This window comes from Lepidochelys olivacea (assembly GCF_965140295.1).
Source record: "Lepidochelys olivacea isolate rLepOli2 genome assembly, chromosome: 1".
In the NCBI taxonomy this organism is placed as follows: Eukaryota; Metazoa; Chordata; order Testudines; family Cheloniidae; genus Lepidochelys; species Lepidochelys olivacea.
Window position 1 is genome coordinate 212097619 of NC_140411.1, and position 26271 is coordinate 212123889.

The 26271-nt window shown below is 44.6% G+C and overlaps 1 protein-coding gene across 2 annotated transcripts in view; it reads right to left on the minus strand.

Annotated features, from left to right (window-relative positions):
* Positions 1 to 277: 277 nt before the first annotated feature.
* VAMP1 (vesicle associated membrane protein 1) overlaps positions 278 to 26271 on the minus strand; it is a 126960-nt gene continuing 100966 nt past the window's right edge. The window contains exon 5 of one of the 2 annotated variants that reach the window (XM_084617667.1): positions 278 to 303. In XM_084617667.1, the coding sequence (XP_084473793.1) occupies positions 293 to 303 (11 nt within the window). In that variant the 3' untranslated portion in view covers positions 278 to 292. Of the gene's footprint in view, positions 304 to 21525; positions 21758 to 26271 lie in introns of those variants that run through there. The other variant, XR_014709987.1, reaches the window with a different exon arrangement.

Sequence of the window (26271 nt, forward strand, 5' to 3'; positions counted from 1 at the left end):
TGTGGAGAGAACATGAAAGCGGTTAGTTACCTTTGTCCACGTTGCTGGAACCCGGACATTCCCCCTTCTTCTTCTGGAGGTCACATGTTGCCAAGCTTCTTCACTGGCCTCTTGGCTCCGCTGTGCAACCTGCTCTAAATCTTTAGAGCTTTGTGCCTGTAGAAGCATATCCTGACTTTTGTCCAGAAAATCCTCCGTTTCTCGTATGCAATGCAGGGTCATTATCTGTTGCTCCAGACCTTCAATCTTCTCTTCCAATATGGAGACCAGCTTGCACTTTGTACAGACAAAGTCACTTCTGTCCTGTGGAAGAAAGACAAACATGGCACATCCAGTGCAGGTCACAACAGCTGAATCCCCCCCTTCCACATCCCCTTCCTACTATGAGCTTCCTCAGAGAAATTGGCAAGATGTAAGCCTCACTGGGCTCACTCCAGGCGAACTCCCAGGGGAAACTCCTGTTGTGTGCTGCTCTGCTGTTTCCTGCTGCTCAGCTGGTTCGCCTCCGCTCTTCATGGGCATCATCTATTGGCACCTATCTATTAACTATTCATTTTGCTAAGCCAGTTTTAACAGTAACACTTGGTTTTTGAAAATAGGTATATAGGCCTTCTTTGCCTGGATTTTAATGGAATGTTTCTGGTTCACCACCAATGTGGCATCTCCCTTCTAGGAATGGGAGGGATCTCTTCAGGGCAGAGATAAGACTAGTCTGCAGTGGATCAGACACAAACAATCACTATTAGGCCTTGTCTACACTACTCAGTTTTGTCAGCAAAAGTCAGGTTTCATCCAAAAACAGTGGAGTTGTACACACTTCAATGCTCCTTCTTCTGACAAAACTCTCCAGCTTTCCCAACAAAATTAAACCACCTTGATGAGAGGCGTAGAGTTTTTTCTGGCAAAGTGGTGGTGTAGATGCTGTGCTTGGTTATATTGCTGTAAATGGCCTCCAGGAGCAGTCCCACAATGCCCATAGTGATCAGCAATTCAAACTCCGCTGCCCTGCACCCAGGTACACAAGCATCTGCCCCTCCCCCTTTAAAGGGCCAGGTATTTTTGAAATTCCACTTCCTGCTTGCTTGGCATGGACAGTTCACATCGCATCTTCCTAGCTGACCATGGCAGCTCCATGCACCAAACTTGGAGCACACCTGAGCTGGGTCTGCTAGCATTGTGGGGAGAGGGGGCTGTGCAATCCCAGCTCCACTCCAGCCATAGGAACTTCAGTACTTATGGTCAGATTTCTCATGGCATGTTGGATAAGGGCTGTGAACAGGACACACATCAGTAGCATGCAAAGATAAAGGAACTGAGGCAGGCATACCAAAAGGCAAGGGAGGCAAACCATTGCTTTGGTGTTGCATTGAAGACCTGCCACTTCTATAAAGAGCTGGACACCATCCTTGACAGCAACACCACCTCTACCACCAAGAGCCCTGTGGATACTTCGGTGGGGCTGGAGATGGCGGACAGTGGACTCAACCCTGAGGATGAAGTCGTGGACAAGGAGGTTGAATATGAGGACGATGTGGAGCACACGGCAGGGTCGTCTGGTGACATGGCCAGTCAGGACATCTTTTCCACTCGAGAGAGGTCTAGCCAGTCCCAGCAGTCCATCTCTGGCACACATGATGCAGGAGAGGAGAGCCCTGGTAAGCGATTTTTTTGAGTTGGTTATATGAGGTAAAGCTGTCCTCTGCTCTGTATATTCTAGAAGTGGGTGAAAGGATAGAAATGTACAAGACTAACTGTGTTTGCGTGTGCTTCACATTCCCCTGTACAGCTAAGCAGTGTGGCAGAACAGTGTGTTGATGCACACTGAGATTTAACGGGAGTTGTTAGGATATAGATATTCAGGCCTGTCTGTAAAGGCCTATACTAAGAATTTAGGTGTATTCTTATCACTTAGCTAGTTATAGAGGTATAAAAGAGAGAATCAAAATCACTGTCTGCCAGTGTAAGGGCCTTCTCTTACTGTGACAGTCTGAGGCCCTGTTCTTAGGCTGAGGTCTTTGGCTAAGCAATAGACGCAGCCATAAGCTGGGAAGCGACTGATCACATCCTCACATTCCAAACTAGTCACATTGAAATAAGGTGCTATTGGGCTGTTAGGAATACAATCCTGTCCTGACAATGCCTATCGCCTCCAGAGAAAGGGAAGTGCCTAGAAGATGTAAAAGGAAACTTAGTCTGATAGCATCCTGTCTGGCAAGAACTCACTTACCAATAGCTGGGATGTGAAATCCTCATTTCTTTGTTCTATCACTGTAGTCCCCATTTCCCTATTGTTTGTCTGCATAATCTCTGTCTGGTTCTGTGATTGTTCCTGTCTGCTGTATAATTAATTTTGCTAGGTGTAAACCAATTAAGGTGGTGGGATATAATTGCTTAAATAATAATGTTACAATATGTAAGGATTGGTTAGTTAAATTTCAGTAAAATGATTGGTTAAGGTATAGCTAAGCAGAACTCAAGTTTTACTATATAGTCTGCAGTCAATCAGGAAGTGAGTGAGTGGGGATGGGAATGGGAACAGGGAATGGGGGTCGGGAAATTGGAATCATGTTTTGCTAAGGGGGGGGAATGGGAACAGGGACACAGGTAAGGCTCTGTGGTGTCAGAGCTGGGAAGGGGGACACTAAGGAAGGAAACTGGAATCATGCTTGCTGGAAGTTCACCCCAATAAACATCGAATTGTTTGCACCTTTGGACTTCGGGTATTGTTGCTCCCTCTTCATACGAGAAGGACCAGAGAAATAAGTAGGTGAAGGAATAAGCCCCCTAACAGGAGTCCTCCAGAGAGAGCTCTACGAAACTTTCCTGGAGGTACTCACAAATCCTCTGCTGAAGGGTCCTTGGCAGAGCTGCTTTGTTCCTTCACCCATTGTAGGAAACTTTCCTGTGCCAATTGGCAATCACTTATGCAAACGGCACACAGGTGAGCAGCATAGGGACCAGGTCAGAAGCTACATTCATGCAGGAGATGCACGCTTGCATCCTTGTTTTCCCTCAGGAGTGATAAATCAGCTTCAATGACCCCCCACTTGTGGAAAATGGTGGAGGAATTTCTATTATTGTCCTTAATCGCCTTCACTGATCCCCTTAAAAAAAAAAAACCCTAGACACTTTGCCCCAGCTTGAGCACACAACCATCCTCCCCCTGGGGCTGAACTCCCCATGTTTAGGGTGTTCGCCAAGATGTGTGCTCGCCAAAGAACAGTGAGAAAGTGATTTGTATGTCAGAAAAGGTATATTTTACTTTAATGATTCAATGCTGTGGGTGAACTAACAATCATGCTTCTGTTGGTTGTTTCTTGCAATTCTGCAGATGTGGCCTTTGGGGGAACCCCCTAAACACTCGCAGAGCACCTCTGCCAGATAAGGAAGCAACTAAGGTGGAGCAAGAAGGACATGTTCCGAGAGGTGTTCCAATTCTCAGAGGCTGAAAAAAGAGAACACAGAGTGGAGAGAGCCCCAGAAGGAAAAATTTAAAATAGACAGGCAGGGCAGAAAGGAGAGCAAGGAGTGCATAATAAAGCAATGGTGGGCAGGGCCGGCATTAGAGTTGCTGGGGCCCAGGGCAGAAAGCCAAAGCCTCACCACATGGGGCTGAAGCCCAGAGTCCCAAGCCCCGCCACCTGGGGCTGAAGCCAAAGCCTGAGCAACTTAGCTTCTCGGAGCCCCCGTGGCATGGAGCCTGGGCAATTGCCGTACTTGCTACTCCTTAACCCTGGCCCTGACTTTTATATGCAGAAAAACAGTAGTTGTGACACAGGTGGGCCATGAAGTTTTTATAGCATGCTGGGGGGGCCTCAAAGAGAAAAAGGTTGAGAATCTCTGTTGTAAAGGACCAGGAGTGGATGCACAGAAGCTGAAGTCCCTAATTATGCTCCAGGCAGAACACATACCTGCTCGTATTCCCCCCACCTCAGTCAATACAGAACTGCTTTACATTCTCTCCCCAAACTCCTCCCACATATTCCTTGCAACTTCCTGGAATGTCTCGGTACCCCATTCACTCCAATCCTTTGGATAGTTTCCAAAATGATAGCTAAACTTACACACAGCCATGAGAGCCTACACTGTCCTGCACTCTTATCTCCCTTCCTACCAAGCCTTTTGTATGTTTTGTTAATTGGAACTGAATAAAAACAAACTCTCTGAAAGATAACCAACTTATTTGTCTCCTACAAATGGTGGTTGCTGCTGGTAGTAATACATAGTGGCAATTTGATCATTTGCTGGCTACAAATCCCAGTCAGGAATAATCACAATTTTCTTGCAAGGTGGCAAGTTAACAAAGCATGGCACATTCCTGGTGCTCATTGTCAAAATGTTGCCTCAAAGCTTCCCTGATTCAAATAGGCCCCCACTGTGCCTCTTTAATAGCCTTGGTATCTGGTTGCTCAAAATGAGCTGCCAGGTGATCCACCTCCGAGCTCCACCCTGGGGGAAACTTTTCACCCTGAGCCTCACAAATATTATGGAGTGCACAGCAGGCTGCTATGACCATGAGAATATTTTCCTCATTTAGGCCTAACCTGCCATAAAGGCAGTGCCAGCATGTTTTTAATCTGCCAAAAGCACATCCTGTGGTCATTCTGCACCTGCTCAGCCTATTGTTGAAGTATTCCTTGCTTCTGTCCAGGTTTCCCATGTAAGGTTTCATGAGCCATGCGAGTAAGGAGTATACTGGGTCTCCCAGGATCACTATGAGGATTTCAGCATCCCCCACTGAAATCTTCTGGTCTGGAAAGAAAGTCCCTGCTTGCAGCTTTTTGTATAGGCCAGAGTTCCTGAAAATGAGTGTCATATGCTCCTTCCTGGATCACCCTGCATTGGTGTCAGTGAAACACCCACAGTGATCCACAAGTACCTGCAATACCATGGAGTAGTACCCTTTTCTAATGGTGTACTCTGTTGCAAGATGGTCCAGGGCCAAAATTGGAATATGTGTGTCATCTATTGCCCCTCTGCAGTTAGGGAATCCCATTGCCACAAAGTCATCCACTATTTCATGCACATTGACAAAAGTCACAGTTCTTCATAGCAGGATGCAATTAATGCCCCTGCACACTTGTGTTAATGCAGCCCCAGCCATGGACTTCTGGACTCCAAATTGATTTGTGACCAACCGGTAGCAGTCTTGAGTCACAGGTTCCACACTACAATCGCCATGCGCTTCTCCACTGAGAGGGCAGCTCTCATTTTGGTGTCCTTGCATCACAGTGCTGGGGCAAACTCCGTACACAGTTCCAGGAAGGTGGCTTTCCACATCTGAAAGTTCTGTAGCCACTCCTTGTCATCCCAGACCTGGATAACAATGTGATCCCACCACTTAGTGCTTGTTTCCTGAGCCCAGAACTGACAATCCACCATGTTCAGTTGCTCTGTGAATACCAGAAGTAATCTAGTGTTGTTTCTTTCCATGACTCACAGCAGAGCAGGCAACTCTGATTCCTGTGCAGATTGGGAGTTCATGATATACTGCACAACCATCCACAATGTGTTCATAACAGAGACCACAATAGAGAGCCGTGCGGGAGCCATCCTTTCAGACAGAGATGGCTTGCTGAAAAATGCCATGAAATGTAGTCGGAAGCCCATGGAATGATGGGATGGAAAAAACTGCATCATGGGACATTGATCCTGCACCCATGATGCACTGTCATCCACTCTGCCTTCCCACAACTCCTAGCGGCAGAAGGTGGCGAGTAGCACTCTGGAATAGCTACCCACAATGCACTGCGCTCACTGTCGATGCTGGAGTACCAACAGTGGACGTGCTCTGCTGACAGAAGGAGCATTGTGTGAACATGCATAAGGGATGTAATTATACCGGTTTTTGATTGTCGGCGTAACTTGCGTCGACAAAACTGTGTAGTGTAGACAAGCCCTTTAGTGTCTATTACTGGAGTTCACGGCAATAGGATCAGAGGATATAGTGATAACTAGGCCAGTAAAAGGCACAGTATCATATGGGCAGTACGAATTCAAGTTCAAAAGGTGTAGGAGTAGGGATCTTCATTGAAGAATTCCAGGAAACATGAAACAGTTACAGTACAGTATTTTAGGAAACTCCGAGAAAGTTATTGTCCATTTCTCTAAGCACCCGGTACTGAAGAAATGAGTCAGCTCTTCTCCTGTTTTCTTCATTAAATATCACTCCAGCAATGACACTGTTAATAAATATAGTGGAAGGACAGCTCTGTAAGCTGAGCCATGTGGTCACATTGCTCAGTGTGCTGGTTTTATTTTTAACATCCAAAATCACTTGATATACCTTTCTACTTGGGCTTGCTCTTTCGTCCCCCATTCTCGACTTCTACTTATCCCTAATCACCTCACTTCAACCCAGCTGAGAAAAACCAAGAGAACAAGTGTCTTGGACACAATCACAGCGACTGTATGATCAAGGTAAGGCTTTACAAATAGGAAACAGTCTTGTTTTTTTATTAATCAAAGCTTATGCTAATATCTACACAGCCAAGCCTAAATCAAGGTTGAAATCTACAAAACAATCTCAGTGACTAGAGTTAAAAAAAGAAAAACAACAAAAAACCCTCACAGCCAAATTTTTCAAAAGTGTTCACAAATGCTTGGTGTCCCAGTTTTTGGATGCTTAATGTGAGGTACCTTGGGCTAGATCCACAAAGACTTAGGCACTGCAAAGCTCCGTGGTGCAGTGCCTAACTTTTAGGTAACTTGCTGGCTAGTGGACTTCTTGCCCTGCATGAGGGGTGCAGGCTCCCTACACTGTGTATGGGGAGAGTTAGGTGCTTAAGAATGGGGTTCACAGCAGCCAGCAAGCTGAGTGGGTAGCTACTTCAGATAGCTAGTAGAAAATGCTGAGGAGAGGGGTTAGGCCTAATCAGTGTTAGACACAACATAGGTCTTTGGGTGCCTACCTCTGCTCAGGATTCACAGCCAAGAACCCTCTCCTGGAGATAGGCACCTAAGCCAGGCCATCTCTTTCTCAAGAATAAACAGAGAGAGATTTCCTTGCTATCATAGCCAATAGCCTGGTGGTTAGAGTACTCACCTGTAGGAAACCTGTTTTCAAATACTTGCTTTACCTGATTTGGAGCAGAGACTTGAACTTGGGTCCCCTATATCCCCAGGCCCTAGCCACCAGGTTATTCTCAGTCTCTCCTGTTCAAGCTGTTCCACTTTGTATAAATAATTAAATAATTAATTGGAGCAAGGACTTAAGTCTCCCATGGCCCACCTGAGTGCCCTAGCCATCTGGATATTGAGTCAGTCTCTTTCTCTTTGGCCCAATGAATATTTTAACTCTTTAACACAAAGTGGAACAGCTGCAACAGAGGTGAGAGATCTACCCCCAGGAGCCTGGTGGTTAGGGCACTCACCTGGGTGGGTCCCAGGGACCCATTAAGTCCCTGCTCCAAACCAGACAGAGCAGGGATTTGAAAACAGGTCTCCCATGTCCTGGGTGAGCGCCGTAAACCTGAGCTTTTGGATATTCTGGGACACACACTTTGTTGCCAATATTCCTGCTCTGGCTGCCTCAAGCCATCTTTAGTGTGGGGCCTGAACCAGTAAGCATATTCTGAGAACCACCTGTGGAAGTTTAGGCACCTAGGGGACTTTATCACAGAAACAGTGACACCTAGGGAATTTAGGTGCCTCCAAGTTTAGGTGGCAGCTGAGCAGGGGGGTTGAGGATCTCAGTGGTGCCTAAATGTTGGATTTAGGCATCCCTTTGTGAATCTAGCCCTTTGTGCTTGATTTCTTATCACCTCTGAAAATCAGGTATAAGATGTCTCAAGTTGGATTCCACATTATAGAGGCACCCAGGATCAGTGAACACTTCTGAAAATATTGGTCTTAAGTTTTATTGTTTTTTTCTCATGATCTGTACAAATTTTGAATATTTTTAAGGGATCAGAACAATTGCACCATTTCTTGAACAGTGCTGGATAGTGGAACATCTGTGTATGGCAAAACACTTTTCCTTTCTAAAGGGTCAGATTCTGAATTCAGTTACCTTGGTGTAAATTGAGATTAGCTCAGTTTAAGTCAGTAGAGTTACTCTGGAGTTACAACAATAATTGAGATTTAAAAAAACCCCAAACCCTCTCTAAATTCGAATTTTCATATGAAGTTGCAGAAGCAGACGGGTGAAGGGTCCGTTGGAGTTTCAAGCAGTGTAATTTTCAAAAGGTTTTGCAAAAGGAATTTTTAGAAAACATCCAGATACATGAGGAGCTGGAGAAGCATCAGGAATGTTATTATTATTTATTTGTATTACTGTCGTGCCATTGTGCTATGCTCTGTACATATAGAACAAAAAGACAGATCCTGTCCGAAAGCACTTAAAGTCTAAGTGTAAGACAAGAGAAAACAGATGGATACTGACTGATGGTGGAGTACAAAGAAACAATAAGACAATAGTATTTAAACAGACAAGGCAGACACAGAATGGGAGAAGGGTATAACACACAAGCAGAGTGAGCAATGTGATGGCAGCAAAAATCATGTCACTTCCATGATTTTTAGGGGGATGGGGTGATTTTACTTCAGAAGGGGTCAGCTGAAAGGAAAGGGAGGGGAGAGTAAGAGGGAAAGATGTGGAGTGAAGCTGAGGTGAACAGACCCAAGGGGAGGGCTGGAGCAAACAGCCAATCAGCACAGGACAGAGAAAGTCAGAACATTCTGCAGTTTTGACTGGAATGTCCAGGGGACCAAAAGTCTCTGCTTTGGCTGCTACTGCCCCTACAGGACAGAGTCTTTGGTTGACCCCTCTTTGCAGCTCACATGGTGCTGGGGAAGGGGGGCACTGCCTGGGTCCTAGTGCCCCCACAGTGGAAAGGGAGGTCTCCCCTGCACAGTTCTGAGTCCAGGAGGGTGTTTTGGGGATGGATGGCACCGGCTGGGCCCATTTTACCCCTTCCTCACAGAGCAGCAATCCCTGCTTTGGCTGCTTCTAGTCCTATCAGGTAGAGACTCTGGCTGGCTCCTCTGTAGGAGTAGCTTTGTGATGCCCTGGCGCAAGCTGTTCATACGATTTATCCATTTTAGTTATTTTTGTTTGGGAGACATTTCTATATCCATAATGCGAAGCCTCACATTTTTAGCCCAACTTCAAATGTGATTCTAAAGGTAACACAATAAATATAGGCAAAGCCAGTAGCACCATCTATAGTTAGGGTTGGTTAACACTGCACTCTCCATTATAAGACCTTCTTAAGTTGTTAATAACTTTGCCAAACTTTAACTGTTTGGATCAAACTTTTCCATGTTGGTATCTGGCTTAGGCTAAGTTTGTTTTTGTTTTTGTTTTGTTTTTTTTTGTTTCAGCCAAACCCAGTCAGCCCTTCCCTAGAACAAGGTTAAAAAATTCTTGGTGATGTTCTTGTTAGATTCATATAAATGTTAATAAAAAAATTCTTTTTGCTGTTTTGTTGAGAAGCTCAAGTCCCTGAATGCTGTAGAACAGGAATTTTAAATTTGACAGAGGGAGTCACCCTGGTATCAGAGGTGTGCCTTCTGTCATCCCTATAAAATCTGCCAAAACTTGGTCAAGTTATAAGCCTCTGGAAAAAAAGCAGTTTGCACACACTGGGGGTATGTCTACACTAGAAACACTACAGTGGCACAGATGCAGCGGTAGTGTAGACATGTACTGTAGAGACAGAAGGGTGTCTTCCGTTGCTATAGTAAATCCACCTGTCCAAGAGGCTGTAGCTTGGTCAACAGAAGAATTCTTCCATCAATCTAGTGGTGTCTACACTGGGATTAAGTCGGTTTAACTACGTTTCACAGGACAAAATTTTTCACAGTCCTGAGCAATGTAATTAAGTCAACCTAACTTTGTAATGTAGACCAGGCCTCAGGGGTTTGTTAGAGTTTGGGAGCATTATTTGCCAAAGATTCTATCTATACTGAGCATACTCTATCCCCACAAAGCTCCTAATGTGCTGCACAGGTGATAGTCTGACATAGCGACTGAGCATGTTGTATCCTATGGGTTACTGGGGCTGACCAGGACTTTTTCTGCAACTGGTCCTTGCAAGCTAGGAGGTCTGTTGTGGTGCCAGATAAGTAGTAGAGACCTCTATACCTTTCATCACCATATACATTCTGACAGGTTTCCATGTCCGCTTTTTGGGTTATGTCTCACCCTCTGGTCTCATTTTTGGACATATACACATTTGATGCAGTGGCCATTTTGAAGCTTTTTTTATTTTTTATAGAGAACATTAGAACTGCTTGAGTGTGGGTTTTTTTCATATTTAGAAACATTTTAAAGGTTAGAAGAAAAAAAATTTTTTTTCAGAAGAAAATGGGCTTTTTACACACTTTAAATAAAGTTTAGTAAACAGAGGAATAAAGTGTTAAGACATAAATATGTTAATAGGCCTTTTTACAGATAAAATACTTTTTATGCAGTTTTTGAAATAAAGACATTAAATATTAGGAATAAAACATGTATTTTTAGAAATAATAATTGTTATGGATTTAGCTTGTTTTGAAATAAAGTCTGAAAAATAATGGTATGTTTTTGAAATAAAGGCATTAAATATTAGTAACAGAACATGCGTTTGTAGAGAAAATAAAGTGGGGTTGGATTAAACAAGACACAAAGTAAGAGAGGCTGTAGGACAGCTGAGAAAACCAAAAGCCTTTCAGCCTATTACAATAAGAGAGAGAGAGAGAAAGGAGAGAGGCTGCAGAGAAAGTTTTAAAACAGGAGAGGAAGAAAAGCCTGTGTCACTGACCAAGCGGCAGAAAGAAGTGAAAAGTAGCTTATGCCTTCAGCTGCCACTAGCCAAATGCCAGTAATTCCAGGAAAGTCAGCCTTGGACAAGCCACACCTCTTGCCTGAGCCAATCAGAAGCTATTCTTTAGACATGTCCTAGAATTGCATTTTCCTGAACCATTTTTAAAAACATACTTTTTTGCAAGAGCTTTTAAGCTGGGAGCTTATAGGTTGTGATCATGGCCTTTTACAAGACACCTACAGCCTCCAAGAAGCCTGAATTGCCTTTGGATGCACTAGCATGTGTTCAGAAGAGACAACCCATTCACACTTATTTTGCTGAAGAGACATCACCAATACTGAACTCCATGTTCCATCCAGATATTGACCTGAAGAAACAGGGAGATTCCATGGGGCCATCACTAGTTGTAAATGGGGAAAAAGATGTAAAAGTACTTCAGGACAGGGTGCGGAGAGATCTGTTGCCAGCTATGGAACAGGCAGTGTCAGGGAGAGAGGTAAGGCATTCTATATTATAGTATAACAAATTGTTGCAAAATTATAAGAGGTTAAATATATTTATATTTTTTATAGGAGAGGAAAGAAGAAGAGCTTATATACATGCACATGGTAGTGGTGAGATTGTGAGAGGATAGGAAAGCAGTAACCGATGATTCATGGGCAGATGGTGATGTTATTACGGTAACACAACCAAGTTTTTTTTAAGGTTCTCAAAAAATTATTACAACTATGAGTTTAAAATGTGCTTTTTTGTTTTTTGACAGATAACCAAACCAGGTCCACACAGGACCATGGCTTGAGTGTGTAGCGAATTGCCTCCAGATGCAAAACTACCTAAGCCAGAAGTGCATGATGAGGTAAAACAGCTTAGAGCATTTTTAAAAAGTAATTGATTTATAATTATAAGAGTTTAAATACATGTATATGTTTGTTTTTAATAACAGGAATCGAAGACAGATAATATGAAGACCCAGGCAGTGCCCAGCAGCAGGGCTTCTGGGGATGATGATAATTCAGAAACAGACGACAGAGTAGTAGAGGTAACATGAGTGACATTTTTTTGCCTGTTTTACTTTTAAATTGCCACAACAAAAAAGTTGAAACCTATTTTTTTTCTTTGCTTTTGACAGACATCTTCAGAGGATGAAGCAGACAAAGAGAATCAGCCTTTGAGAAGAATAAACCTCATATTCATGTGCTGGTTTTGCATGAAGCAAGTCTTTGGAAAAAAGACTGTAAAAAGTAAGGAGTCTGGCCAACAGATCTTTAAAGATGACGTTACATAGGGCTGTAATAGTAAAAACCATTTTCCACTGTTGGAAGGGTCAGCTCTTTGATAACCGTGAAGCCTGTGTGCTAGACAAACCCAGTCAACACCACCATGATTGTATGTTGTAGGGGCAAGTAGAAACATTAAACCAGATGATATGCATTAATTCTACGTTGCATGTGGCATGGATCCTAAATATATTTATGGCCTCAGGCTACAAACTGCTGCAGGGTCTTAACTTGATGACTGAAAATCGTGTGTGTGTGTGTGCGTGTGTGATGTGTCCATCCTGGAATGGGAGGGGTGAAAGTCATACAGACCCCAGCTCCGCTAGCTGGCTCCGGCTCCAGCGTCTTACTGTACGTGGCTGCCCCATGAGTGGGGATGGGGATCGCGGGTGGGGACAGGCAGCCTTCCCTATCTACAAAGGTAGATGTGCCTATCTTTAAGATGAAATACAGGCACAGTACAGTATTTGCTTTTGGGAGTGGGGGGGGGGATGTCTCTGCTGCTGCTTGATTGGTTACTTCCAGTTTCACTTGGTGTTCGGTTGACTGGTCAGTCCATAACTCTGGTGTTTGTATTTTTGATGTTCGACTGTATATGTGATTATGAACACTGTGCAGTTAGCACATATTTTACCAAAGGATGCTTCATTTTTAGATGTTTTTCCTAGAAACCTACTCCTGAAGTGTTCTATGGCCACCAGACCCATGGGGCTGATTGTTAATGCACACATATGTTAACACACACATAGGTGCCAACTTCTGCTCAACCCCCCTCTGCCCCCAGCCCCGCCGTGACTCCACCCCTGCCCCGCCCCCTCCCGCCCCCATTCCAACCCCTTCCCCAAAGTTCCTGCCCCAACTCCTCCCCTTTCCTGCCCCTATTCAACTCCTTCCCCAAATCCCCGCCCCAGCCCCACCTCTTCCCCACCTCCTCCCCTGAGCGCGCTGTGTCCCCGCTTCTCCCCACTCCCTCCCGGAGCTTGCTACAGCTGTTTGGCGGCAGCAAGTGCTGGGTCGCAGGTGGAAGAGCTGGGACACAGCGCGCTCAGGGGAGGAGGTGAAGGAGTAGGAGGTGAGGTGGGACGGAGGGTGGGGCGGGAAGCTTGGCTGCCGGTGGGTGCAGAGCACCCACTAATTTTTCCCCGTGGCGCCTATGAACACACATACTCACAACTTACCAGGGGAACACTAGCTGGCTCTCTATGTACCAAAACACAGGCCAGGCAAGTTTTTTTGACTCCTATGGATTTTCCCCAGACAGTAGCTTCTTTCCTAAAACTACCATGACTTTTTTTAGAATTATAACTCTGATAATATTGTGTTTCACCAGAAACACCTACAAGACCCCCTCATGGTAACTGGTGTTTGTCACTGTGTATATATTTTTAAAGAAATTGATCAGATTTTAAAATTGGATACAGATGACTTACCCGAAAATGACCACAGGGTGGTGGAGTTTGCAAAAGGGAAAAAGCCAGGCATGTCCAGAGGTGCCCCAAACACGTTTCAGCAGGACCAGACCTGTCTTTCATGGTGTGAGTTTGAAGATTGACAGTCTGGCTTTGATAAGCAGTTTTAAAAGTGCCAGCTTTCTCCGCACATGGCTAAACATACTTGTAAGGCATATGGCCGTTCTTAAAATGGTCGGGGCTTGGTAAAAAATATGACTTTTTATGTGCTGTTTCAAAATGTTTACACAGGGCTACTCGGGAGGGTGAAGGCCTATTTTCAAACTGTAGGATTTGACAGTTGAAGCATTTAAATCCACCAATAGGTCCCCTTAGGGTTTTTTAGTAGCATCCTTAAAAGCCTCCGAAAAGAATGTGTCTTACTCAGGGTACATTTGACATGCCAACATGGCAATTTGCTGTTTATTTAGTGGGTTTTTAAGAGAACCATGTATTTTATATTTCAATTAATTGTACAGCTCTCTTTTTCCTGGAAAAACACATTTTGCACAATGTACATAATATTCAGGTTCCTGTGGCTTATGTATTTTGCAAAGGCTTTCTTGATTTCATTGCTTTCGGAAGCAGATTCCAACAGGACATCTATAATCACTGTGTTCACTTTTCAGAGTAACAGCCGTGTTAGTCTGTATTCGCAAAAAGAAAAGGAGTACTTGTGGCACCTTAGAGACTAACCAATTTATTTGAGCATGAGCTTTCGTGAGCTACAGCTCACTTCATCGGATGCATGCCATGGAAACTGTAGCAGACTTTATATATACACAGAGAATATGAAAAAATACCTCCTCCCACCCCACTGTCCAGCTGGTAATAGCTTATCTAAAGTGATCATCAGGTGGGCCATTTCCAGCACAAATCCAGGTTTTCTCACCCTCCACCCCCCCACACAAATTCACTCTCCTGCTGGTGATAGCCCATCCAAAGTGACAACTCTTTACACAATGTGCATGATAATCAAGTTGGGCCATTTCCTGCACAAATCCAGGTTCTCTCACCCCCTCACCCCCCTCCCAAAAACCACACACACAAACTCACTATCCTGCTGGTAATAGCTCATCCAAAGTGACCATTCTCCCTACAATGTGCATAATTAAGGTGGGCCATTTCCAGCACAAATCCAGGTTTTCTCACATCCCCCCCACCCCCATACACACACAAACTCACTCTCCTGCTGGTAATAGCTCACCCAAACTGACCACTCTCCAAGTTTAAATCCAAGTTAAACCAGAACATCTGGGGGGGGGGGGTAGGAAAAAACAAGAGGAAATAGGTTCACTTTATTACTAGTGTAAGCAGAGTCAGAATGAGCTCTACCCTGACATCTGGTAGTGAGTTGTAGAAAAGGACTTCAGGGGCTGATCTTGTTTGCATGGGCACACCCACCATGCCTAGCATGATGGGACTGCTTGCCCAAATGGTCACTTTGGCTGCTGTGGGATCCCCAGTCTCTTTGTTATTGGGGCAGGAGTAATAAAGTGTTGTTATCCTGGTTATGTGAATCAAGGACAATAGAACTGTACTTGGCATTTTATGACGGATGGACTTGCCCTCAACCACCTAGAACTTGCTAGGCAAGGCACATGAGTTCCAAAGCCCAGTGAACTGAGAGAGGTTGGGTCTGTGTCTAGGGTCTTAAACATCACTTTGAACCCCTCCTCTTTCTACTGTGTAATAGCAGAGCTAATTTTGACTCTATTGGGAGTCTTGTTATATGCTGCAGAGCTGAAATTACTGATTCCTAGGTCTAAGTGTTAGACCTACTTTGGGCTAGGGGTTCTAAGTGTGCCAGCCTGGGGCCCTCCTGTTACCAGCTGAAATCACTAAAGAGCTGAATATCAGGGGGTAGCTGTGTTAGTCTGTATCCACAAAAAGAACAAGGAGTCCGGTGGCACCTTAAAGACTAACAGATTTATTTGCGCATAAGCTTTTGTGGGTTAGAATCCACTTCATTGGATGCATGGAATGAAAGTATAATAATGCCTACATCTGTAATTTTCACTCCATGCATCTAATTAAGTGGTTCTAGCCCATGAAAGCTTATGCCCAAATAAATCTGTTAGTCTTTAAGGTGCCACCGGACTCCTTGTTGTTAAAGAGCTGAAGTTACTAAGAGCTGAAATCACTGAGTTCTGTGTTAAGTTGGGGGGGGGGCTGAAGACATATTGGTGAGCAGCTAGCAGGATGGCTAGTGGAGAGGAGCGTCCAGGAGGACAGCTGGCAGAGAGGCACAGCTGGCGGTAAAGACTGCAGCACAACCCCACAGAGAGGCATGGCAATTGGCTCTTGACCCGAGCAGCAGAGCATGTAAGATGTCCCCATACTTCCCCCCTCTTCCACCCAGGCTAGGAGGTAAACTCTGCAGATGAACTTCTGAACTCTTGGGGCTACACTGACCAAGGACAGAAACTGTGGGTGGGGTGACTGTTGGGTTGCTGGACTTAAGACCCTGAGCGGAAAAGGACACTGCCAAACTTACTTGGGGGAGGATCTTTTGCTCATGGTTTGTGTTATGAATCCTGTTTGTGATGTTTCCCCAACAGAATGCCGCATTGCTTCCTTTCTTTATTAAAAGGCTTTTGCTACACTCAGACTCTGTGCTTGCAAGAGGGGAAGTATTGACTCTTAGAGGCGCCCACGGGGGTGGTATGTAATTGTCCCCGGTCACTGGGTGGGGGCTTGAGCTGGTTTTGCATTGTGTTATTAAAATGGAACCCCTAGATACTGAACCTGGCCCTTGTTGCTGCCAACTCTGACAGGCAGAAGGGTTACACTAGGAAATAAGCATTCATTCTTAAAAGTATCCGGTAAACCTTACAAAAATGTGATATATGGAAATACATGTAACAACTCTTTATACAACTGTTGCCAACAACTCTTAATACCTCACAGTATTTCAGGCATGCAAAACTGCCTATTACTATTTTCTAACAATTTTTTGAAGGGCCACAAAGCAAAAAGGAAAAAGGATGGACAAATTAGATGTGATTCTGCATAATAATCAATGCCTTGGTCAGTGCAGCCCCAAGAGTTCAGAAGTTCATCTGCAGAGTTTACCTCCTAGCCTGGGTGGAAGAGGGGGGAAGTATGGGGGTATCTTACACCAATATGGCAAGGTTGTAAATCTGCCTTCAGGGTTCTTTTATCGTAAATGACTTTCTGGGTATTTTAAAGAATTCTTGTCTCTATCAACCAGTATTTTTTCACCCCCAGAATCCCATGCTGCTGTATCACAAGCTCTTTTAGGTCCTCCCCTTCAGGGTTCAAACAGTAGCCCTGGATGAGAGCTTTAAACTCCCCAAATTAATTTTCCCAATATGCCCCAAGTTTAGTGTGCTCCCTTTTACTTGTGTACAGGACTTACCTCCGGCGAGTGTGTATCTGTATGTTTTAGGCCGTGCAGATACAGATTCCACAATGTGTTCATCTGGTGGTATCTTGCCAGTCAGATCACCTAAATAATCCCCTAGGCATGGGTTCCACTCCACTTCCTTACTCACAAAAATCACAGAATCAGTATCATAGTACAGACAACACCTAAGTTCCCTGTAAGCTGCACAGCCTATTTAGCACCATGCAGGGGCTCAGGGAACCAAACAGGGACCGGCTACAGGAGGGGTGCTCTCTCCCCTGGCCCCAAGCTAGCCTGGCCCCCAACCTGCTGCAGCCAGGGCAGCCCAGACCTACTGTGGCCAGGGCACCACTCTGCCAGCCCCAACTCAGCTGCGGCCCGGACCTGCCATGGCCAACCCAGATGTGGCCGGGGCGCTGTGGCTCAGACCCAGGTGCAGCCGAGCTGGAGTGGCCTGGCCCCAGGCACAGCCAGAGCAACCCAGCCCCAGGCACGGCCAGAGAGACACGGTCCAGATCCAGGCACGTCCCAGACTTGCTGGGGCCGGGGAAGGGGCACCTATTCTGCAGCCCTAGCCCTGGAGCTGCTGAGGTGGGGAGAGGCATCTCCCCACGCCCCATCCCAGGTACTGCTGCAGGGAGAGACAGCTGGAGGGAGTCCTCTCTCCCCGCTGTAGCCTGGAGCACCCTCCTGCACCTCAAACCCTTCATCCCTGGCCCCACCACAAAACCCGCACTCCCAGCCAGAGCCCTCACCTCCTGCACCCAACCCTCTGCTCCAGCCCTGAGCCCCTCATCCCCAGCCCCATCTCAGAGCCCACACTCTGGCAGCAACAAAAGGCAACAACAAAAGGATCTGTTGGACTCTTGAGTGAGTCACCCCCCCTTCCTTTGTTTAGTTTGAGACTGCAATGTGGTAATGCTCACCTGACTCTGAAGTGGGAGGGGCAAAGCCAAGAGGGGAGAAGGAAAATGATAAAAGGGAGAGACATTTGCCATGCTCTACCTCTCTCTTCTACCTACATCTACAGACACCACACCAAGCAACTGAAGCGCTGATCAAAGGGGAGAGCCTGGCTGAACAGCAACCAGCCAGCCTGTGGTGAGACGCATCTAAGTTTGTAAGGGCACTGAAAGTGTTAAGATCAGCTTAGAATGCGTTTTGCTTTTATTTCATTTGACCAAATCTGACTTGTTATATTTTGACTTATAATCACTTAAAATCTATCTTTATACTTAACAAATCTGTTTGTTTATTTCACCTGAAGCAGTGCATTTGGTTTGAAGTGTGTCAGAGACTCCCCTTGCAATAATAAGCCTGGTACAGATCAATTTCTTTGTTAAATTGAGGAACTCATATAAGCTTGCAGCGTCCAGTGGGCATGACTGGACACTGCAAGACGGAGGTTCCTAGGGTTGTGTCTGGGACTGGAGGTATTGGCTAGTGTCATTCGGTTGCACAATCCAAGGAGCAGCTTACATGCCAGAGGCTGTGTGTGAACAGCCCAGGAGTGGGGGTTCTCACAGCACAGCAGGGTAAGGCTGGCTCCCAGAGTCAAGGATTGGAGTGACCTAGCAGATCACAGGTCCAGATAATACCAGAGGGGAACATCACACCAATGGACTGTCTGAGATCCTCCAAATCCTCCCATACGATGACAGGGTGCCCCATGGGGTACTTCTTAATATTGTTAACAAAAGGGCAGAAGCTGGTAAAATCATAGTAATGAATATGCTTCCTGGGCTGCAGTTTGTAATACAGACAGATACTGTTTGTTCTACCTCTGTAAAAGGTGTGTCTAGGAACCAAAGGCCATGACATGTTTTTTTTCAAAGTAATAAATCCCCCACCTGATTATTGCTTGTTAACAAGGCTTTCCATCCATGTTCCATATCATCCTCACCTCATACTCCTGATTTCTAAGAAATTAGGACTTAATGAGGGTTCAACTGTACAACTGTCCATATGTTGCATTAAGCAGCGGGTTGCAGTCATTCTCCCAGCAGTAGTTGGGACAGTGTGAAGAAAGCAGCCATTACCAGCTATGACACCATAACAATCTAAGAAATAGGACCCTACTTTAAATTCCCCACCCTGCAAAACATGCTGGATATGGATGTTCTCTATGTGGGCCAAAAGAAAAGGAGTACTTGTGGCACCTTAGAGACTAACAAATTTATTTGAGCATAAGCTTTCGTGAGCTACAGCTCACTTCATCAGATGCATTCAGTGGAAAATACAGTGGGGAGATTTATATACACAGAGAACATGAAAAAATGGGTGTTACCATACACACTGTAAGAAGAGTGATCACTTAAGGTGAGCTATTACCAGCAGGAGAGCAGGGGGGAGGTGCAGGGGAAACCTTTTATAGTGATAATCAAGGTGGGCCATTTCCAGCAGTTGACAAGAACGTCTGAGGAACAGTGGGGGGTGGGGAGGGAGATAAACATGGGGAAATAGTTTTACTTTGTGTAATGACCCATCCACTCGCAGTCTCTATTCAAGCCTAAATTAATTGTATCCAGTTTGCAAATTAATTCCAATTCAGCAGTCTCTCGTTGGAGTCTGTTTTTGAAGTTTTTTTGTTGAAGAATTGCCACTTTTAGGTTTGAAATGAGTGACCAGAGAGATTGAAGTGTTCTCCAACTGGTTTTTGAATGTTATAATTCTTGACGTCTGATTTGTGTCCATTTATTCTTTTACGTAGAGACTGTCCAGTTTGACCAATGTACATGGCAGAGGGGCATTGCTGGCACATGATGGCATATATCACATTGGTAGATGTGCAGGTGAATGAGCCTCTGATAGTGTGGCTGATGTGATTAGGCCCTATGATGGTGTCCCCTGAATAGATATGTGGACAGAGTTGGCAATGGGCTTTGTTACAAGGATAGGTTCCTGGGTTAGTGGTTCTGTTGTGTGGTATGTGGTTGCTGGTGAGTATTTGCTTTAATGGTCACCTGTGCTGATGAGCTCTGCATGGTCACCTGCAGCTTGCCACGCTGGCCAAACAGGAAATGAGATTCAAAAGTCATCAACTATGCGGTCCCACCAGTCTGTGCTTGTTTCCTGAGCCCAGAATCGGCGTTCCACAGCATGAACCTGACCCACTAGCACCATGATGCATGCATTGGCAGGGCCCATGCTTTCAGAGAAATCTGTGTCCATGTCCTGATCACTCACGTGACCGCGCTGACGTCGCCTCCTCGCCCGGTATCGCTTTGCCAGGTTCCGGTGCTGCATATACTGCTGGATAATGCGTGTGGTGTTTAATGTGCTCCTAATTGCCAAAGTGAGCTGAGCGGCCTCCATGCTTGCCTTGGTATGGCGTCCGCACAGAAAAAAGGCGCGGAACGATTGTCTGCCGTTGCTCTGACGGAGGGAGGGGCGACTGACGACACGGCTTACAGGGTTGGCTTCAGGAAGTTAAAATCAACAAAGGGGGTGTCTTTACATCAAGGAGTATTTCAGGCAGGACTTCACGGAGGGTTCCAATAAGAAATGGTGCACCTAAGTTATTGTTCTTATTGGAACAAGGAGGTTAGCCTGGCCTCTGATTGATACATGGCTAGATTTACCTCGCTGCACCTTCTCTGTGAGTGACTGCAGTGTGACCTAGAGGAATGAGTCCCCTAGACAGGGGAGTGGGGGGAAGCAAATGAGTACAAAACAAATCTGGTCTATTTCTTGTTTTGATCCACTCCATCTATCTTTTACATCTTTGGCTGGCAGCAGATGGTGCAGAAGGACTGCATGCCATCCACATGTCATGGCTGCTCGGCAGAAGATGGTACAGTACGACTGCTAGCCATCCTCATCTCTTGCCTGCCTGGCAGAAGATGGTACAATACGACTGCTAGCAATCCTCATCTCTTGCCTGCCTGGCAGAAGATGGTACAGTACGACTGCTAGCAATCCGTATCGCCTGCCTGCTCACCATAAGACGGTTCAATAGGACTGACTGCAGGACTAAAGAGAATGACCTGGTCAAGTCACTCCAAATTTAGTCCCTGCGCCCATGTCTGCCCAGGCGCTCCCAGCCGACGTGGCCAGGAGCACCTCGGACATGACGATGATGGCTACCAGTCGTACTGTACCGTCTGCTGCCACAAGGCAAGGGGTTGCTGCTACTGTGTAGCAATGCCGTACCGCGTCTGCCAGCACTCAGGACTCATAGGGTGACAGTTACCTGAGCGGGCTCCATGCTTGCCGTGGTATGGCGTCTGCACAGGTAACTCAGGAAAAAAGGCGCGAAACGATTGTCTGCCCTTGCTTTCACGGAGGGAGGGAGGGAAGGGGGGCCTGACGATATGTACCCAGAACCACCCGCGACAATGTTTTAGCCCCATCAGGCATTGGGATCTCAACCGAGAATTCCAATGGGCAGCGGAGACTGCGGGAACTGTGGGATAGCCACCCACAGTGCAACGCTCCGGAAGTCGACTCTAGCCTCGGTACTGTGGAAGCACTCCGCCGAGTTAATTCACTTAATGCACTTAGAGCATTTTCTGTGGGGACACACACACTCCAATATATAAAACCGATTTCTAAAAAACCGACTTCTATAAATTCGACCTTATTCCGTAGTGTAGACATACCCTATGACTTTTAACATCATAGAAACCATACTTATCAAAAACACTTCTAGTTTCAGTCAATTTTACTGTCTGCTGACAGAGATCTGCGTCTTTCTAAACAGGCATTCAACCTGCAAAACAGTTTACAGCTGGGACATCTTGTTCTTTCCCCATACACTTCAAGGCATTCTTCACTAATACATGTACACCAGTGGTTTTACAGGCATGCCAGTACTCACATAAATACAGTGCTCCTATAAAGGCTTTGATATTTTGGATGCTGTAATGTCTGTCATGTTCAAAACAAACAGGATTTTCGGGCACCGTTCCCGACCTGTTATATAAAAAAGGCAAAAGTTTAAAAAGCAAATAAAAACTTTTTTTTTTAAAACAAGGCTAGTATATGTCTACAAAAACTTCTGTTATGTACAGTGTCAGTCTTTCACGATACACTACTTTAATACTCATGTCTAAATGCTTTTCAAAAGACCTCACATCAGTGAAGCTGATTGTTTTTTGGTCTGAAAACTCCAACTCCTGGTGAAGATGCTGGGCTCTGTCTCATAGTTGGGCATCTGTGGGTTTTCAGATAATGCACATATTTGTAAATGAAACTGCTATTCATTTGTTCAAAAAAAAATCACTAAAAATTCTGACTTGAAACCAAAGAATGCCTCTGTGTTACAAAATGCTTCTTTCTTAGTGTGATGTTTAAAACCATAGATTTATTTTAAAAAAATTCTTGTGTTGCAAAAGTTCACAGGTTTTTAAAAAAAAGGTGGGGAGAGAGTGTGGGGGATATGTTTCTTCTGATAACCAGGGTAAGCTGGGTAAGTCTTTAGCTTACATCTTCATGCAGTTACAAAAGTATAGCTTCATGAAAAATGGGTGCCTTTTTGTGGCAAAATGCTGCTTCCTTAGTGTCATGTGTAGATCCAATATAAAAGCATGCTAATATAGTTTTATGTCTAATAAAAATGTTGTTGCAAAAGTGAACAGTTTTTGAAAAAAGCAAGAGGAACTATGGGAAAACATGCTCATCTCTCTCCTTACCAGCGGTATTCAATCCTTCATGCTGACATGTGGCTTTTGTCTTTTTAAAGTTTACTTTTTTTTTTTGGAAGACATATGTAAATGTGGGTTATCTATCGTAACTGTGACACTGACAGACCAGGTGCCAGCTTTTGCCAAGACTGCAGGCATTAGCTAAGAACTAACAAATCCATAGCTAGATACCTGCCCAGTTCACCTGGATGTTAGTTTTGCTCAAAATAGTCTTATAAGAATGTATTTAGTGTTTGGACTCTATGGTTTGTAAATTGCTGCATGCCTTAATTTCACTTATAATGGTGGTATTCCAGGCTATAAGAAAATATATAAATTTTGCTTTGAAAATGTTTGCTCTGAATTTGTGAGCTCAAGCATGGGAATCATCTCCCTCCCCATCCAGAAAGACTATCAAAATCAGATGGGCCATCAAGGTAAATCATAATACAAAGGATTGGTTAATGGCCCTATTACACCTTGAAAATGCTACATGCAAAGAAAAGGAGGACTTGTGGCACCTTAGAGACTAACACATTTATTTGAGCATAAGCTTTCATGAGCTACAGCTCACTTCATCGGATGCATACCATGGAAAATACAGTGGGGAGATTTATATACACAGAGCACATGAAACAAGGGGTGTTACCATACACACTGTAACGAGAGTGATCAGGTAAGGTGAGCTATTACCAGCAGGAGAGCGGGGGTGTGGGGGGGAAACCTTTTGTAATGATAATCAAGGTGGGCCATTTCCAGCAGTTGACAAGAACATGTGAGGAACAGTAGGGGGAGGGGGGAATAAACATGGGGAAATAGTTTTACTTTGTCTGTGACTCTAAGGTAAGACTGGTGTCAGAGTAACAGCCGTGTTAGTCTGTATTCGCAAAAAGAAAAGGAGTACTTGTGGCACCTTAGAGACTAACCAATTTATTTGAGCATAAACTTTCATGAGCTACAGCTCACTTCATCGGATGCATACTGTGGAAACTGCAGAAGACATTATATACACAGAGACCATGAAACAATACCTCCTCCCACTCCACTCTCCTGCTGGTAATAGCTTATCTAAAGTGATCACTCTCCTTATAATGTGTATGATAATCAAGTTGGGCCATTTCCAGCACAAATCCAGGTTTTCTCAACCTCCCCCCCCCACACACACAAACTCACTCTCCTGCTGGTAATAGCCCATCCAAAGTGACCACTCTCTTTACAATGTGTATGATCATCAAGGTGGGCCATTTCCAGCACAAATCCAGGTTTTCTCACCCCCCCCCCTTTTTTCAAAAACCACACACACAAACTCACTCTCCTGCTGGTAATAGCTTATCCAAAGTGATCACTCTCCTTACAATGTGTATGAAAATCAAGGTGGGCCATTTCCAGCACAAATCCAGGTTTTCTCACCCCCCCCCCCTCCAAAAACACACACACACAAACTCACTCTCCTGCTGGTGAGACTGATAGAGTAGATCCAAGAGTTCACTTTTGTTATTGGCTTGGTGAAATCTAATTAAAGAACAGACTACCAGTTTGGGGTGTCTGGCCTGTTTTTGACAGCCTGCCCTGAGATAGGCATTCATAGTCGTAAGCCACTCCAGACAGCAAAATTTCCCCCACTGCTTTAAAAAAAAATTATTGTAAGCACCCTCAAGGGAGGATTTCTATATTATGCTTTAGTATATAAAGCTTTCTTTACAATTTACAAGTTGAACAATTTTTGTTTGATTGGAGGGAGAAAAATTGTTCTCCTTAACCTCTGAGAATGGGACAAGAAGCAATAAGCTTAAATTGCAACAAGGACAGTTTAGGTTGGACATCAGGAAAAACTTCCTAACTATCAGGGTGGTTAAACACTGGAATAAATTGCATAGGGAGGTTGTGGAATCGTCATCGTTGGAGATTTTTAAGAGCAGGTTAGACAAACACCAGTCAGGGATGGTCTAGATCAGTGGTTCTCAAAGCCGGTCTGCCGCTTGTGCAGGGAAAGCCCCTGGCACGCCGAACCAGTTTGTTTACTTGCTGCGTCCACAGGTTTGGCTGATCGCGGCTCCCACTGGCCACAGTTCGCTGCTCCAGGCCAATAGGGGCTGCGTGAAGTGGCGCAGGCCAAGGGACGTGCTGGCGGCCCTTCCAGCAGCCCCCATTGGCCTGGAGCAGCGAACTGTGGCCAGTGGGAGCTGCAAGCGGCCGAACCTGTGGACACGGCAGGTAAACAAACTGGTCCGGTGCACCAGGGGCTTTCCCTGAATAAGTGGTGGACCAGCTTTGAGAACCACTGGTCTAGATAATACTTAGTCCTGCCATGAGTGCAGGGGACTGGACTAGATGACCTCTCGAGATCCCTTCCAGTCCTACGATTAAGATGCATCATTTTAAAAATAAGCAAACACTATTTTTGAAAGGCTAGGGTAGTGTACCTTAAATATTTTTTCTGCTAAATCTCCACTAAGCATCCCTTAGATTATAAAGACAGATCTTTATGTCATGTTGCAGGATTTTTCATCTCAGTCAAAAATGACCAATGCAGTTTTTTTCCATGTTAAACTTTTAAAAGTTTGTTAAAACTGTCAGGGTTCCCTCCTCACTCTGAACTCTGGGGTACAGATGTGGGGACCCACATGAAAGACCCCCTAAACTTCTTTCTACCAGCGTAGGTTAAAAACTTCCACAAGGCAAAAATCCTTTCTTTGTCCTTGGATGGTATTGCTGCCACCACCAAGTGATTTAGACAAAGATTCAGGAAAAGGACCACTTGGAGTTCCTATTTCCCTAAAATATCCCCCCAAGTCCCTTCACCCCCTTTCCTGGGGAGGGTTGAGAATAATATACCAACCAATAGGTTAACTAAGTGAGCACAGACCAGATCCTTGGGTTTTTAGGACACTAAAACCCAATCAGGTTCTTAAAAGAAGAACTTTATTATAAAGAAACAAGTAAAAGAAGCACCTCTGGATGGAAGGTAATTTTACAGGGTAATAAAAAGATTTAAAACACAGAGGATTCCCCTCTAGGCTCAACTTCAAAGTTACAAAAACAGGAATAAACCTCCCTCTTAGCGTAGGGAAAATTCACAAGCTGAAACAAAAGATAATCTAACGCTGAAACAAAAGATAATCTAATTCATTTCCTTGCCTTTACTTACAATTTTTGGCATTTAGAGACTAACAAATTTATTTGAGCGTAAGCTTTCGTGAGCTACAGCTCACTTCATTGGATTTTCTTTTTGCGGATACAGACTAACATGGCTGCTACTCTGAAACCTTACAATTTTTGTAATTCTAGATGCTTATTTCAGGTAGGGTTTTAGGAGAGGGTTTTTTTCCTGCCTGATCCCTCTCTCTGTCCTGAGAGAGAACAAAGACAGCACAAACAAAACCTCCCCCAACAGATTTGAAAGGATCTTCTTCCCTTATTGGTCCTTTTGGTCAGGTGCCAACCAGGTTATTTGAGCTTCTTAACCCCTTAAAGGTAAAGGAGGAATTTTATGCTACCCTTAGTTGTATGTTTATGACAAAAACTTTACCTGGTTTAACAGCATTTAGATTTTTAAAAATTTAGGAAAGAAAGAGTGTGGGGAAGAAATAGCCTTCTTATCTCTGATAAAAAGTGTTATCAACTGTTTCACATAAGCAGGTTTTTTTCTTTTAAGTTAGCCTGGGTGTACATATTCTATAAAGTATTTAAAGCTTTCTTTACAGTTTACAAGTAATAAGTTTTAGAGCAGTTTTCTTTTAGGCAAAACTTTAACACTTTTTTTTTAAAAGGCTAGTATCTTTCTACAAAAACTTCTGTTATGTA